This window comes from Penicillium subrubescens, assembly GCF_028828155.1.
Source record: "Penicillium subrubescens strain IBT 31985 chromosome Unknown utg000011l_segment0_segment0, whole genome shotgun sequence".
Taxonomy (NCBI): domain Eukaryota; kingdom Fungi; phylum Ascomycota; class Eurotiomycetes; order Eurotiales; family Aspergillaceae; genus Penicillium; species Penicillium subrubescens.
The window spans coordinates 284,132-300,270 of NW_026643161.1; the positions used below are offsets into that span (position 1 = coordinate 284,132).

Here is a 16,139-nt window from a genome sequence, read left to right on the forward strand (position 1 = left end):
TCTACCTCGACCTCTTATTTCCTCTGTGGGCCCTTTTTGTCTGTTGGTTATGGGGGAAGAACGGAACTCCTAAGCATGGCTTCTGGCGCGATGGGCGATGCATACCATTTCAAAAATAATACCACTTCAGTTGTGCCTTTGACCTTATTTGTATTTCGGACATGTCCTCATGGTAGCTAAGCTAAGATATCTCGCTGGAATAGCCAGCCCCTCTATCGTGAAGACCCTTGTCTCATAGGCACTCGCAGGCATCAAGTTCCCAAGGGACGCCTCAGCATATCAGTAGAAAAAGAAGCAGAAAAGGTTTTGATTGTTCCCGTATGATCAACCGGCCCAGAAACTCCCAGTATCATTATGGTCTCTCTCTTGCGCAGCCACCAGTCCAAGCCGCGTGGGTTGTTTTTGCGAAAAATCAGGATCGTAGATTGTGCTTGTTGCGATGCGCTTATTTGTCGTTAATCCGCTCGAGGGCCTCCAGCATGACCACCGAGTTTCCGCGGATGACCTGTAGGAGAGGCTGTTAGCAAATGCCCGAAGGGACTGAATGACTTGACACATACCACCATGCCAATAGAAACCTTCTCACCACCGGCCTTTTCCTCGAAAGCCTCATCAAGGACAATGTTCATGAAGACCTGCGAAGATGAAGTTAGCCCTGCCGTTGCCAATATCTCATATGCGCATTGTGAGCCGCCTCGCCAGGGCCGAATTTGCCCAGGTCACAGAGGAAATTCGCCACATGGGTCGCTGCGACTCGGACACGGGGTATGAAATGGGGGATCGAACGTACATCGTAGCCACGGAGGATACCAATGACTTTGCGGTTGCCGTTCAGTTGGCAGAAGACCCGCTTCTCCATGTACTGCGAAGCGCAAATTGGTTAGCGGATATCGTTCGAGAGACAAGGCGACTCGGATTCCAGCGACTTACCTTCTTCAATTCTGGCTGTGCTTGAGGCATCTTGGGCAAGCTGATGTCTGTTATGCGGTTCGGCAGAGTTCGAAGATCGCGGTTGCTCTGGAGGTTTGGGGGTCCGGAGAAAGGATGTTCCCGATAGGAGCGATAAGAGCTCAGGCAGCTTGCTTCAACTTTCGCCTTTCCGCCAGACAGTGGGGGATATCTTCTCTTTTACTTTCCACTCCTTCACAGCACAGGCGCAATGAGCTCGAAGTTTGCAAATCGCAGAAAGCCCCGCAAGGTCGGTGGTGATGACTCAGAGGAGGAGGATAGTGGTATTGCACCAGGTATGTCTAAATTGCCTAAATTGAATGCCCTGTGAAGCACAACCTTACTCGGGACCAAAATGCTAACTAGCAGGTGTACAGAACCTATTGTCAAACGGCCAGTCAAGTCAAAGGCCAAACCCAAATCCAAGTTGAATCTCTCGTTTGGCGCCGAAGAAACTTCCATGACCGACGATGGGGACCGGGAAAGCGAGGTTGTTCTCCCAAAACGACATGGCCTGGGTCGCAAAGCCATGGAAAGAAGCGCATTTCAACGCAACTTGACACCGTCAGGAGGACTCGACACACTCTCCGCCCGAGTGGGTCACGATCGAGATCGGCCCAGCTATAGCCGCGAATATTTGAAAGAGCTTCAGAATTCGACACCCTCCACCCCAAAAGCCAGCACGGATGATGAGAAGGACAGGTCGATTGACGTGGCCGCCAAATTTGGAGAAGTAATGGTCGTTTCGGGATCATCTGCCATTCCCAGTGAAGCGGAAATTCGCGAAAAGAAGGCCCGGCGCGCACGGCTAGCATTGGAACACGGCTCCGGCAAAGAGGACGATTTCATTTCTCTTGAGGATAATATTGGCAGTGATGACGATTGGGACGCGATCGCACGAGGCGAAAAGCTACCAGAAAAAGAGGTGGACACAAGGCTGGTTCGCGATGATGAGGACTTTGCTGAAGGGTTCGATGAATACGTGGAAGATGGTAAAATCTCTCTCGGTCGGAAAGCAGAGCGGGAACAACAGCGCAAGCAACGCGATGCGATGCGCGAGCTCATCGAAGATGCTGAAACACTCTCCGATGATGAGGACTCGGACATTGAAGAGAAGGCGGCATATGAGGCTGCTCAGACGAAAGCAGCCATAGGTAGCGGCCGAGCTGGTGGCATTGACAGGCCTCGCACGCCTCCAAAGATGACTTCATTGCCCAAGTTAGCCAGCAGCCTCGAAAGACTGCGCACAACTCTTGCAACGATGGAGACGTCCAAAACGCAGATGATCAGCCGAATGGAAGATCTGCGTAAGGAAAAGGAAGAGATCGCTATGCGGGAGGTAGAAATCCAAGCTTTGATAAAAGAAGCGGGTGATAACTATGAGCGACTCAAGAAAGAAGCGGGCATTGACCCTGCCGCTGATGCATCAGAAGGTGCGATGGTGAAGCGTGGCCTAGAAAGCATCGGTGCTCCCATGGCAGTGTCCGACTCTAGCTCGGAAGAGCCATGATGCTTCGTGCCTTCCGTGTGGTGTGTGTGGTGTTTAATCATGACCTTTTTTCTTGAAAATTCTTCTGTATCTTTCTCTTGCGGAGTCAGTGCTAGTCCTTTGATACCCCATGTTCTTTACTTGTCTTCTTTAAGAAATCAATTTCTTATCCAATATGGCACCGCCTCGATTCCTTTCCATTTTCCGTCAGTCTTATAGGGTCTCGGATCTGGAGAAGCATGCACCGTAAGTTATCTCCCTGCTTACCGACGAGTGGGACACTGACATTCATGCAGCACACAATATCGCGGCTTGCCTTGGATTGCTAGCCCAATCAATCAAGCGGAAGATGGCCACCATTTTTACCGACACTCGGACGCCACGCCAATCGAACTCTTCTTTGACCTATTTTTTGTGGCCAACCTCTCGACATTTACCGCTACCCATCATATCAATAACGTCAATGGTACGTTCTGGGAGTTCAGTGCTCGCTCGAGACAGATGCTGATTGATTCTCAGCTTTGTGTGCATACATCGGATTCCTTGCTGTTATCTGGTTTACTTGGCTACAAGTCACTCTCTTCGATGTCCGATTTGCCCGAGACTCTGTCTTTGAGCGGTCATGCAAGGCGATTCAGCTTGGCGCGATGGTTGGCTTTGCATCAGCGGGGTCGAGATTCAGCACGACCGTTCGTGAGGAGAATGCATGGGCATTCCAATCTCTCACCCTAATCTTGGCCGGGAGTCGCGCGCTATTAGCCATCCAGTACACAGTCAACGTTTTCTTCCTTCGCTCCTCCATGAAACATGCAGCTAGGGGCGTTGCTTATACGGCCCTTGTTTTTTGGGTGACAACAGTCTTTTATATCGTGGTATGTATCCTCGTACCCCTTTTATGACACACACTTTGGAAATTTGATCAACATACTCATTCATTCGGCAGATGTATCTTGCATTTTCCGGCAGCTATGGGTTTCGTGCTCGGATCTGGACCGTTTGGTTTGTTCTTTTTGGTGTTGAAATGTGGACGGTTACGGGGCTATCCTTGATGTACCCGGATCTTGGGTTCAAAGATACCCACCTCAATACCCGAATGGGCCTGCTTACGCTGATCATCATCGGAGAGGGTGTCATTGCTATCACTCGTATTGTCAACAAGACTGTACGGCCCGGTGGATGGACCAAATGGTCGTTTGTTCACATTTTGGGAGTGACAACGAATGTGGTGAGGTTTACATCGTGTGTGTGGTCTTCGTTGGCTGATGGCTGACTGGAGATAGTATGTTATCTGGCAGGTTTACTTCGACGTCTCGCCTCGTGGCCAGCTCAGGAAGTTCAAGCAGCAGCTTTGGGCTCAGTTACACTTCCCGTTTCACGTGGTGCTCATTCTGCTTCTTGAAGGGTCACAGATTCTGGCGTTGACTCTAGATGTAACATTGAAACTGAAGTATCTGGGAGAGACGCTTCTATTTGTGTGCGAACCACCACGTCCTAGCACCGACAGGGCGGTGGCGCTGATTCGAAGCACGATCGACGATATGGAGATCCCGTTCAGCAAAGGGGCTTCGCAAGAATGGGCCTCGATTTCGAGTCTCCTGGAATCTCTGGCCCTACAGCCTCTGTGTCCAAATCGTGAAACCTTGGACTATGAGTACACCGCAGACTTGTTCAATGATCTCACAGGCAACGTCACAGCGGCCCTTTTCTCGAGCATGGATATTTTACCTGGTAAAAAGGCCGACATCAATCTGCTCACCAACCAACAACTGCTTGAGATGTACATGAAACTCTTAGCCTTCGTGTATATCTATTTCTTCGTGGTGGCCAGTATTTCCATGGGCCTCCTTGCCGCTTTTCAAGTGCTCTGTCGCCGTCATGAAATCCATTTCCATCGGAACATTTCGACGACTGTGCGCATAGTCCTCGCAACATCGCTCGCCAGTCTTGTCTCATTCGCCAGCCACTTTCCATTGGCTTATTCGTTCATGACTTCGCCCATCATTCTTTATGCATTCACTTTGACGCTTCTATGTGGTCAGTTTCATTCCCCTTGTCTGTTGTTTGATATGAAATCTGATTGGCTCAAGTGCTCCTGGCTGACCGACTTTTGGACCATTTCGCATCCCGGAGAGATGCAGCGGGCCGACGGAACGGGAGAAGCAGCACCGAACTTGAGTGTCGTGCATCTGCACCGGGGATGGTGGAAATAGAGCCGATTCCTGCTGGAAAGACAGGTCCAGGCGAGTCTGTCTCGCGGATGATGACGGAGAGGGAGAGCTGTCAACACGCTGGAGAGCTGGGCCCATGCGGGGCTAGCCCGGTTCATTATCCTTCCCCATAGTTGTCCGATGATGCTATTCATCTCATTTGACTCTGGGTATTTTGTATGTGTTTCCTAAGATGTGACCTACGGGTTTACTGTAGAAACGTCTTGTATTAACAGCGAGAGGGAATGAGTTAGATGGTCCTTGAACAAAGATTGAAAAGATGGGTTGAGCTCTACTGTCTTGTCATATTGTCCTATTGAAATAGATGGTGATTTATGTACCGAACTCCAGTAGGGAGAAAAGCTCGCTGAGCTTAGGCTCTGAAATAATTGGCTGGCTAGCTATCCATAACGGCCCATCTTTACAGACCATAGGAGGGTCAGTATATGATGCAGGGTATGCAGCAAGCCCTAGAGCTAAGAAACCTGAGAGGCAAAAGCCTGTAGTTTTGCATCAGACCTCCTTTCTCCACAACCTTTATCATGGGTCTGTGTTACCGTAAACTTGAAGTGGTCTCAGATCGACCTGATAGATTGGATGTGCTCCCACCTCAACCTGGAAACCGGACACAATGCTTTAATTTTAGTGGCGGCTCCTTCTCATCGCCTTGAATCTCAGATTCAAGCTAAATTTACGTCTATCTTCCGAGGAAGCCTTGCCATATTTTACCTCCGCATGTCAAGCGTTCCACTTTCCTCCTCTCGCCTGCCTTGGCCAACCATCCTGAAAATTATCTACTGCCCGATTTCTGGAGGAGCTCTTGGCAAAATAACCCAGCTTTGTTTTGGATGGGGGTAAATCACAACACGTAGCGTCTCCAAGCCATTGGGAAAGTAGGAAGAATGACACACTACTGATCTGCACATGCGGTCGAAACTCTCATCTCAAGATCCACCTCAGTTGCGGTAGGTCAGTTACGGTACGTACAACAGAAGAGAATCATATTCCTACTTCAAAATTTAAAGAGGGATGCAGAACTAATCCGTGGATTAGAAGTAAAATGTCCATTGAGCTTCGGCGCGCTGAGCTGTCATCCCTTGGGCAGAATATAGACCTTGGCCGTTGGGCGTTCGCATCAACCTGGGCCGGTTCTCTATTATGCCGGTTCCAACGCCACCCAGCCCATCCCAAGTTCACAAAAGAAGCTTCTTTGAAACAGGGCCAATCGCTGGGATGTGTTAGTCCGGGGTCAAAGTAGGTCTCCCGGGGATCTGTGTGGTCACATAGTCGAGCTTCGCCATTCCTTTCACCTCTTGTCGACTTATGGCATGATTTGCCGAGAACACCACCGGAAGAAATAGGTATAGCATAGCCATAAAAGGTGAGAATATCATCCGGGCTCTTTTCATTTGATTGATGCATACATACCTAGGTCTTTTGGGTAAATAAAACCCGCCTTTTCGCCTATTCGGTAAATCGCATCCCCGGAATAGACAGGTCACTTCCGGCTTCAAAATATCATGTGGGGGACCAGGTTTGAGATTAGAGGTCGGATTGCCCCTATCTTCAATGTTTTTGATAGATGACCCCGATTGGGTCAATCTTCCTGTTTCTGATTGGATCGGGTGGCGGAGAGCCTCTCTAGCGAGCCCTATGCGGCTCTCCGTGCAGGAGGGGACATTGTCAACCTGCCCACACCTGTGTCAAAAGATGGTTCTTTAGGTGAACTATGATCAGTGAGTTCCTTTTAATGATAGTAATGGCTGACAGTTCAACATGGTTCGTGTTGACCTGGTTCAGGTCCAAGAGCTTAATTACAGGCTCCAGGGGTTGGGGCTGTTATAGTCCAACTGGAGATTAGCACCATCTAGTAAACCATGTACCAAAAAGTACCCGATTGCATTCTGCAACAGACAGCAGGTCAATACCTAGTGAAACTAAGACTTGATAGTAGGCGTAGCCGGCAGACGAGAGCTCGATAAGACCTTTCATGCCAACCCCGTCGAAGATAAAACTCCCCCCAGTCCCCAACCCATCTAGTTGTCTCACCAGAACTCAGACACTGGCACAAGTCCATTCCGAGATCGAGGTTCAAACAAGACATTGCAGCAAAACAAGAGGAGATATCTGAAACGAGCGGCAAGTGGATCTCCGCGGCAGTCGATCTAAACCTCCTGGGATTTTCGTCCTGGCTAGGGTCAGGATTCATTTCGGCAGCAAGTGTACATGCCAGTCGCCTCTATTCTGCTAGATCTTTGTTGTCCATAACGGTCTCCGCCCCGGAGTATTTCCAACGGTAGACGGACCGGGCCGCGGGGATGAAACGAGCTTACCGCGATATCAAGGCCGGGGATGTCATCCATATCGCTCCAGTTAATGGCAAAAGGGGTTATCTGCTATACTATTAAAGCAGGGACAGGCAGGTACTCCTTATCATTTTCCAGTCATCTATATTGAGTACTCCTGTCATTCCATTCGCCAGTACAGGATTTCAAGCAGCATTGAGCGCTCCATTCAAGTCATAGCCACTGTCTTGCATATCGATCAACATCAACACACAAATTGCCGACAGATCTGAGACAGCATTGCATTCAACGGTCCAGCCGCCACTCCAGAGCGCCCATCATCCAGGATCCGAACCTGCGGTGAGAACTTTGTTCACCCAGATTGCCACGCTCGTATTATTCGACATCTGCAAGTGTTCACAGACCAATTGCCAAAGATTGAGGCGTTTATCGGCAATGTGAGTGGATCAAGAGCATAAAGTTTGGCAATATCTCCGAGAAAACGAATAATCAAGCTCATATAAACGTTAGCATTGCAGGTGTCTCTAGCTTTCTCGCGGCCTAACCGTTGTGCACTGACGATTCTGCATTCAAAGACATCAAAAGAGGGCCCACAGGTCCACGGTAGTCTACACGCCGCGACAACCCGTGTACAACCAAGCCAGTAACTGCGGTGAACCACGGGGAGAACCCTGGAAAGGCCGTATCTCTGCCAGATTTTGGCCTTCATACAATTGAACATGATTGATGTGCTGGTCAGTCCTGGGGTTACGGGGCCATGGCTTGCTCAGCAAAAAGAGACCCCTGCGCTGAAATCTGGGCTTGGGTCCAAAGAGCTGTTGTCCCATCTAAACCTAGACAATTCCCTCTTCATTGATGATTCCCTGATGCGATCTACTGGCAATTACAATTCCACTATACACTTTGCAAACCGCCAGCACCACCATCAACGACGCCAATTACCTTCGCAAAAGCCTGGGATTACAGAGACTCATACACAGTGCATTTCTTCCACTCCAACTGATTCCAACATGACCTCTATACAAGTATCTATGTGCCATAACAATGGCAATAGAGAAGGCTTTTTTCGTCATGAATCTTCCACAAGTCCATCATCTTTTCAAACCAACCTCATGTCGAATGCATACACTTTAACGGCTCCCGCCATGAAGACAACCCACTCTAGCGGTGGAATGTCGTCAGGCAGCCAATTTCCACTTGACTCTTTCGAGTTACCCGAAAGCGCACTCGCCAGTACAAAGATTGACGGATCTCACGAATTCCTTCAGTCCATGGCTAGAACGGAACTCAACTGGCCCTCCAAGACTCCTCCGTCCTTCGGCTCTGGGACAGAGAGTTCACCATCACTCTCGTCATCGTTCGATTTCATGGATGTCCCGAAAGAAGAGCCCATTCCAAACGGTCTGCCTCTGGTGGACAATTCTTCTATGGTCCATCCTCCCAGCAGGATCATTATACCTCAGTCCCAGGATACGCCGTTCATTGCAGATACTCTGGCAGGAAATAACAGCCTCCCCTCTTCACTCCATTGGTCAATGGGCACTGAAGCCGAATCTTGGAATACCCAATATCACTCATACAGGCAAGAATGGCCAGTTCATTCAACTATGACACCCTTGTCGTGGCCGACATCCGAAAATATGGATCTCAGCTGCCCGGACACTCAGCTCATAACTCCCTACAACTTCACCCACACCAATCTACTATCAACTCATGACAACCACACCACTCTACCCTCATCTACCTCAATGCCAGGCGAGTCAGACCACCTCTCAACCACACCTCTAGCTATGGGAACCTTCCAACCCCATCATTCCAACAATCTACCAACCTACACCGGTCTACCTTCCATGACAAGATGCAACACCTCATTCCCTGCCCCAAGCTCTTCAACCATCCACCCGGCGCCCGCACAGCTCCAACCCGAGAGCCCAGCCATAAAAGCGAGTCTCCACTACAGTGACGCGCGCAATGCGCTCCTCATTGAATGGAAGCGCGCCGGAATATCCTACAAAGATATCAAGCGCATGGGCGGCTTCAAAGAAGCCGAGTCAACCTTGCGCGGACGATTCCGAACTCTCACCAAGGCTAAAGAGCAACGGGTGCGGAAACCGAAATGGCTTAAGCGAGACGTGAGTATCCCCAAAAAGTATTATCAGAGACAGGTGCTGACTCGCTCTTTACGAGAATATAGATCCAACTCCTATGCGAAGCAGTAGCTATCTGCTCGGGGCCGGTTCCACCGTCTACTACGGGGTATACATCCCTCGCACAAGCAAACATGGCCATGGCTATGGCTGGACAGCCGCCCAAGGTATCATGGAAGAAGGTTGCGCAGTATATCTGGAGTCATGGGGGATCTTATCAGTTTGGGAATGCGACGTGTAAGAAGAAGTGGTGTGATATTCATGGGATTAAGATCTAAGCAGGTGTACTGCTAGGCTGGAGTTTTTCACGAGGTTTTGTCTATGGCGTCTTGTATTGAAGGGGGTTCTGGTCATGAGTTAAACCTTTCTCGGTTTGTTTGGTTCGGTGTTTGATTTTTTTTTTTTTATCATTTGCTGTACTCGATAGGAGCTTCAATAAGCTGTGATTATCAAAGCTCCCAATAAGATCGAGTGTTCCGTTAAGTACCTACCTACTGTATATTCAAAAACAGAGCAAAAATCAAACCTTCATATGTCCAAAAACACCATGAAATGCCGACTACCCCTTCACGAATATACAAAACCCCCACGTTCATACCCATCTCCCTACAACGAAGCCTGCCCCATCCCCACCCCCGACACACCCACATCCCTCAACAACCTCCCCAAAACCTCCGGCTTCGTCCTCAAAACATCCCACTCCCCCTGCGCCTTAACCATCAACGTCCCCGCCAAAATGGTCCCATTCAGCGAAACAACACCATGGTCCACAATATCACCCTCAATGGCAGTATCAACCGGCACCCGGGCTGTTTCCGCGATGCGCGGGGCAATCATCATCGTCTCTAGCGTCATAGCTAGGTTATAGCTTATAGCAGACGGGCCGTGGGTGGGGATAGACTGGACGCCGTGGCTAGCGTCTCGGCCTTGTGCGGCGGCTACGGCGGCGCGGTAGAGCGCGATGTAGATCGCATGGAGGGTTTCCGGGCTTGGGTTTGATGGGAGTGGGAGGGCGAAGTGTGCGAAGGGCAGGGAGGGGTGGGATTGGAAGGTTGAGGGGTTCTGTTGTGGTTGAGCTGTGACGAGGTCGATGAGGGGGGACCAGGATTCGGTGCCTGGTTGGTGCATTGCTTCGACGGGAAGGAATTGGAGGTGTCGATGCGGTTGGCTGGCACCACTGTCTTCGCCGGAATTGAAGAATGCGAATAGGCGGTTGGTGCTGTTGGCTGAGCTTGGGTTTGGGCTACTTAATCCTGTGGAGAAGGGATTGTCGCCCCAGGCGCGGAGGCATTCGTATGTTGCTTCGAGGTCGGCTGTCTCGAGGATATCTGTTTGTGCTTTCCAGGCTTTTGTGGCGAGGATAAAGTGATTTGGGATCACGGGGAATTTGTTGAGGACGAGGGCGTGGGTTGGATTTTGTGGGGGGAAGCTTGCGAGGAGGAGATCTGGGGATGGGTTCTCAAAGGGGTCTATTTTTGGAGGTTTCGGGCCTGGGGACGGATTTTGTTTGAGATCTTTGGGCTTCATGGCAAGAGCAGGGCAGTAGCGGAGCTGGTACTATATGTTTGGTTTAGTATTAGAGATGTGTTTCTGGGATTGGGGGAGACTTGGGGATTGCAGGACATACTGGAATTCCTGCTGTGGTGATGATTGATAGATGCGTGGACGAAAAGATGAGATGTCCACCATCTTTGGCGGCGGCGAACCGCCGTGCGACCAGCGCAGACAGGTTCTCGGAGAGTCCTAATTGCATGGCTGGTAGAGTGAGATTGGAATTGGAGGAAGAAGTGACCGAAGGTCCGGGGATGTGCGGGGAGCAGCGATAACGAAGGCGGTGATGGATGGCACCAGCCACCATGGAAGGCCCGGATAAAATATCCAACCAAGGAGACAACCCATCTTTTCTATGGAAAACTCCCTCCTATATACTACTAGTAATACTAGCTCGTGATTGGGGATATGTTATACTGTACAAATTTATAATAGTGTGGAGACGCTACAGTGACAGTTCAAAGTTCTGAGCCTAAAACCAGTAAGAAAGCCTAACTAGACATGCTTCAAGCACTCTTTCTGGGAAGTCTTTCTGGGAAGTCTTTCTAAACAGCTTTCTAAACATCTTTCTAAACATCTTCCTAATCAAGGTCTTTCTAAAGATCTTCCAGCTTTACGCAGCTATACAAGACTAGTGGGCCAGAAAACGAAAACCCCATGCCTATGTTTTGGGATCACGACGGACGGCTCTCAGTATCAGCTCTGGTTCATGGACTCGAACTTAAGATTTGTCTCTTCTATGGCATGATTGGCGTCGCGACAAAAACACAATCATCGCGTGGATTGACAAAATGCTCGCGGACGCGATTGAGGTTTCCCCGTTAATAGCGTCAATTCTCGCGGGGTTGCTCAGGAGGTTCTTTAATCAGGAAGGTGATGAAGCCGGTCGAGGATCATCCGCTCAACGACAACACGCACGGAAGCTTCCGAAACGTCAGTTTTGGTATATTCTGAGTTTCGGAGTCGTTCAATGACACTGTCAATGTCATAGGAGAGGCGATATATTGCTAGAGCTGTGGTCGATCCTAGGGACTTTTGTGTTATGACGAAAGAAATTTAGAAAGAAATTTAGAAAGACATTTAAAAAGACCTTTCAAAAAAGAGAGATCGTATGTTGCTTTGAAGTCGATTATCTGGAGGAGAACTGTACCCAAAATAGGGCCTCTGGGAGGTCCTTAAACTCCCGAGCCACATAATGGATAGTGCTTGGATTTTGCGAGAACGCGATTTGGTGCATCAAAGGCAACAATGTGGTCAGTTGCTGGGCTGCATGGCAGCGGACGCCAGGACCATTGCTTTGGATGTCGGCGTTAATGTCCGAAAAGCGGATCAGAGGCTCGAGCATTTCAGCACCGACCGGAGGAATGTATTTTCGCTTTTTGTTGGATTTGGGCGCCTGGCTTGGCTTTTCCACCGGCGTGGACGACTGTATGGTTGTAGGTGGCTCTTAGCCGAATGGTTGGTAGTTGCCCATGATCCCAAGAAAATCGACGGCAATCTCAAAGAGCAAGTAAAAGCAGCCCGGGACTAGACCCGGCCAGGCTAGGTGTAGATATGCTTCGATCACTCTTTTTTGAAAGGTCTTTCTAAACTTCTTTAAAAAGGTCTTTCTAATTGTCTTTCGAATCATCTTTCCTGACTTTCCTGACGGCACAGATGCCGTTCAACTGATGAGTGCTAGGATGATTTAGAAAATTGTCGAGGGTTTCAACTTATGAAACCGATGTAGAAGATTTAGACTCTACTGGAATATGGAAGCCGTATAATCATGAGCATTCTCTCATTTAATTCAATTATTTGTTTTGAAATATTTCCAGTCTCACCCATCCGCCCATCATCACCTGTGCCAGCAGGAATCGGGTCGGTATAGGGTAAAAAGACAAAGATGGAAGTAATAAAAAGTCGAAAAATGTGAAAAGCCTCAAAAATCATATCGAACTCATCGAAAGCCAAAGGTATCAACCCGTAAATCCACATTCAGACAAATTATTTGTCAGACGCCGCTCGCTGGTATACGGAAACATGAGGCATGGAAACAAAAGAAAGGACAAAAGGAAACGGATATAAAGGGGAGAGAGGAGGGGAGGGGAGAAGAGTGCTGTGAGAGGAGTAGGAGGAGTATATGGGTGGGAGGAGGAACAGCCCGATCAAGCCATGAGTTCATTCAAGGAAATCTCATCATCTTGCGGCGGGCACATATCCGGCAACAACATGGCCGGCTGGCCCATAAGGTGGGAAACAGGACCCTCAATCCAGGGGCCCCGCTCCTCCTCATTGGCACTGTGGACACCCTCGGCGCGCTTCATGGTCTCAACATCGAGATCCGTGACATAAGCATCACGATGAGTTCCATCGCCAGGCCCACCAGGAAGACGCAGACGAACCTCAAATTCATTATTGAGCATCATCTCGTCCTTCCACAGCCGGCGCTGACCATCAAACACACACAGCACGCGCTTCTTAGTCTTCATGCTGGAGTTGGGGCACCCCCAAGACTGCGGGTAATTACCGCGGTTATTGCGGCGGCGCGTAGCAACCGCGCGGCCACCATTCTTGGCCGCTGGCCCAGCGCCGGATTTTGAAATGGCATTGCCCGAGCCGATGATAGGCCTTGAGGAGGAGCCGGAGGCTTTTGTGGATTTGGGAGCGCCGCGACCGGCGCGCCAGGAGGAGGAGAGGTCGTGGGAATCGTCATCGTCGTGAGAGTCATTTTCGTCAAGGGAGTCGACGGGACCAGCCACGTCCAGCAATTGGTGTTTCTCCATCGTCTTTTGCACCTCCTCGTCAGCGGCGACTTCGGCCAATCGTTGTTGGTTGATTGCTTCAGAGGGTTCTTCCTGCTGCACCACACGCAGCACACAGTCGTCCAAGTGCTCATAGAAGTCCTGGGCGTTGCTGAAGGTCGCCGAGCAAGTGGAACACTTGCCAGTAGCGTCGCTGCCGTAGTTCATGCCCTTCTGAGTTGAGCCAGTGGGGCTTCGCTTGCGGCAGTTGGGCGGTGTTTGCTCGACGCCGTGCACCGAGGTGAGGTGGCGCTTAAAGACGTCCGCGCGGTTGAAGCTCTTCTCAGCGGGGGAGCCAGAGCCAGGGCAGAAACCGCAGACCATTGTACCCTTGTAGTGGGTCAATGTGTGGCGGTTTTTATCATACTTGCGTGCGAACCCCTTGGTGTGGTACTCGCAAGTCGTGATCGGGCACTTCTCTGGTCGTTCAGACTGGTGAGTGAGCATGTGAGCCTTGAGGTCCTTGAAGACGCGGCCACAGTCCGGGTGGGGGCAGCGGCCCTTTTGGTGGACCTCGTCGTCGGCCTCAATGCTGCTGAGCGCGGGACTGCGCTGGGAGCGACGGGATTGAATAGAGGAGATGGATGAACGGCGGCCGTAGACCGAGACCGGTCGTGAGTGTGAGGTTCCCGGCACCAAGAGTGGTGATGCCCGTTGCGTCTCGAAGTTGTCGCTGTAGGGCACCGGAGAGCCGGCAGGAGAGTGGGGCGTGAAATTCATAGGAGCGGTAGGATAGGCATATGTTGATTGATCGGGGTAGGAGATGGTGGGAGTAAAGCCAGGGCCGGATTGGACTGGCTGGATGAGAGAAGGGTCTGGATGTTGCATTAGTATATGATTTTCAAGCATTCTGGAATTTGGAATTCCAAATCTCGGATCGACATACCGACAAAGGTGTCTGGGAACTTTTCCTGATAAAGGCCGTCCATATCGACAGAGCCACCCATATGGCTATAATCATTGGCAAACAAATCATTCATGACGGCGGCAGGTAGTCCGAGACCGTGATTCGTGTTCATCCAATTATCCTGAACGACTTGCGCATTCCCCGAGTACGGAGATCCAAGCGCAGACGAAGGCGCACTCGCAATTGAGGGCCCGGAGGCGGCAGAGCCGGTAGGAATTATGTGTTCAGTGGAGTGCGACGCAGCAATTGATGGAGGCGTCGCGGGCATAGAAGGGAAAGTTGAGGTTTGGTGAAAGTCGGACTCGGCAAACACGGACGAGGCCTCGAAATATGATTGTGGGAGGCGGGAGAAGTCGGTGTGGGATTGGGTGTGGGGGTATGGGGACACGTCCATGGGATACGAGAACATGTCGAGCAAGTTAGGGTCCATAGCCATGGGCTGGAAGTATGCGGATTGCTTGGGTCTGGCGGCCTCGACAGCGAGCATCTTGGATCGATGGGTGGTGTTGTTGATGTTCTGCGGGAAGAGTACAAAGTCCGAGTCGGCGAACTGAGTCGACATGTAGATCTGTGTTCTTGTTTTTGTAGACAAAATCTCGGAGACTTTTTGAGGCTCTAGTTAAAACGAAGATCAAAGTCAGATGGGCGTCCTTTTCAATGCTTCTTCATATTTGCCTTCGGAGTAATGCTTTCCATGTGTGCAAAAGCGCCGCATTCCAGGAATTGAAAGAACTTACCAGCGATAAGGTTTCGATTGCGGCCCGTTGAACCCCAACGTGCGAACCTCGGAACTTGAAGCAGCAGGCAACTTGTCGAAGAGTGAACCCGGGTGAGGCTGCAAGGGGACTTTGACAAGGCAGGCAGCGGGTATAGGTGGCATTCAGGTTGCAGCTCCGGAGGGTTGGTGGAATGGGATCACAAGGGGGAAGGGAAGAAGCAACGAGGTAATGAGGAATCCGAGAATCTGCAAATCCTGATCGGGAATCCTTCTGGAGTATTCGGAAGCGTGGAATAATCGCCGTGATGCAGGGAGAAATGGTGTTGTGAGGCAGAAACCAGGCGCGGCGGGGAATTTATATACAACCGGGGAGCTTCGGCAGGGCCGAGGGGAAGGAAGTAGGAGTCTGGACTAGGCTGGGGAAGAGGAGACTTGGGAAGCGCAAGACCGAAGCAGAACCTTGATAATCAACTCTGTTGCAGACCGCACTCGATCATTGAGAGAAGACGAGTTGTAGCCAGTGGGAGCGATCTGTCATGCGGTCAGAAGAGGCGGAAGGGGGGCAGGGCAAGAATATTATAGTGGCATCGCTGGGAAATGCGCCCTACGCCATTTGGTGTTATAGTCGGAAATTCTAGTGCAGTGTCTCGTTTGGGGGGGGAAGGAAGGGTGAAAAAAATAAATCAGAAAAAGAGAAATCCTCAGTGAGAATGAGTGTAAACTAAAAAAAAAAATAGAATATAGAGAAAATAGGATTATGGAGTCGAATAATCATGGGAAATAATAATCCTAATCAAAGAAATTCGAAAATCAAAAAAAAAATAAATGGAGCTAACAACTAACAAGGATGGGGAAGAGAAAATCAAAATAATCATCAATCAGATCAACAGATTAACGATGAACCAAACAAACCATCCTAAAGGAGTTTAGTGTCTCTGCTCGTCAGTAACTCCTAAATTACCATGACCATACCTGTACCACTCAGGCTGCTGGGGCTGTGAGTCTGTCAGCCTGCAAGCCTGTGAGCACCTAGAACCTACTTGTTAAAGTACATAGTTCCAACCCAAAGACTCCAAGCCCCCC

The 16,139-nt window shown here is 50.1% G+C and overlaps 6 protein-coding genes across 6 annotated transcripts; 3 read left to right on the top strand and 3 right to left on the bottom strand.

Moving 5' to 3' along the window:
• Window positions 1-445: 445 nt before the first annotated feature.
• On the bottom strand, window positions 446-960 carry N7473_012480 (putative small nuclear ribonucleoprotein SmG; the record flags this gene model as incomplete). The annotated part of the gene is made up of 4 exons (XM_057158419.1): window positions 446-505; window positions 561-635; window positions 791-862; window positions 931-960. The coding sequence occupies 4 exons, from the start codon at window positions 958-960 to the stop codon at window positions 446-448; spliced, it is 237 nt and encodes a 78-aa protein (XP_057002373.1).
• A 199-nt stretch (window positions 961-1,159) lies between these two features.
• On the top strand, window positions 1,160-2,458 carry N7473_012481 (uncharacterized protein; the record flags this gene model as incomplete). Its single annotated transcript, XM_057158420.1, has 2 exons — window positions 1,160-1,244; window positions 1,326-2,458. The coding sequence occupies 2 exons, from the start codon at window positions 1,160-1,162 to the stop codon at window positions 2,456-2,458; spliced, it is 1,218 nt and encodes a 405-aa protein (XP_057002374.1).
• A 154-nt stretch (window positions 2,459-2,612) lies between these two features.
• N7473_012482 (uncharacterized protein) lies at window positions 2,613-4,647 on the top strand (the record flags this gene model as incomplete). Its single annotated transcript, XM_057158421.1, has 5 exons — window positions 2,613-2,683; window positions 2,734-2,903; window positions 2,957-3,309; window positions 3,381-3,662; window positions 3,718-4,647. The coding sequence occupies 5 exons, from the start codon at window positions 2,613-2,615 to the stop codon at window positions 4,645-4,647; spliced, it is 1,806 nt and encodes a 601-aa protein (XP_057002375.1).
• A 3,448-nt stretch (window positions 4,648-8,095) lies between these two features.
• N7473_012483 (uncharacterized protein) lies at window positions 8,096-9,375 on the top strand (the record flags this gene model as incomplete). The annotated part of the gene is made up of 2 exons (XM_057158422.1): window positions 8,096-9,082; window positions 9,145-9,375. The coding sequence occupies 2 exons, from the start codon at window positions 8,096-8,098 to the stop codon at window positions 9,373-9,375; spliced, it is 1,218 nt and encodes a 405-aa protein (XP_057002376.1).
• Window positions 9,376-9,703: 328 nt separating this feature from the next.
• N7473_012484 (uncharacterized protein) lies at window positions 9,704-10,870 on the bottom strand (the record flags this gene model as incomplete). The annotated part of the gene is made up of 2 exons (XM_057158423.1): window positions 10,725-10,870; window positions 9,704-10,654 (listed from the first exon to the last, which is right to left on the bottom strand). The coding sequence occupies exons 1-2, from the start codon at window positions 10,848-10,850 to the stop codon at window positions 9,704-9,706; spliced, it is 1,077 nt and encodes a 358-aa protein (XP_057002377.1). The 5' UTR covers window positions 10,851-10,870.
• Window positions 10,871-12,407: 1,537 nt separating this feature from the next.
• Window positions 12,408-15,713, bottom strand: zfpA (uncharacterized protein). The gene is made up of 3 exons (XM_057158424.1): window positions 15,076-15,713; window positions 14,318-14,953; window positions 12,408-14,246 (listed from the first exon to the last, which is right to left on the bottom strand). Exons 2-3 carry the CDS (start codon window positions 14,898-14,900, stop codon window positions 12,796-12,798), a joined length of 2,034 nt encoding a protein of 677 aa, XP_057002378.1. The 5' UTR covers window positions 14,901-14,953; window positions 15,076-15,713; the 3' UTR covers window positions 12,408-12,795.
• Between the last annotated feature and the right edge of the window lie 426 nt (window positions 15,714-16,139).

Coding starts and splice junctions, on each gene's coding strand:
- zfpA (XM_057158424.1), bottom strand. CDS start 14,900: ATGTCGACTCAGTTCGCCGACTCGGACTTTGTACTCTTCCCGCAGAAC. Junction 14,247..14,317: donor GTTCCCAGACACCTTTGTCG/GTATGTCGATCC, acceptor TGCAACATCCAG/ACCCTTCTCTCATCCAGCCA.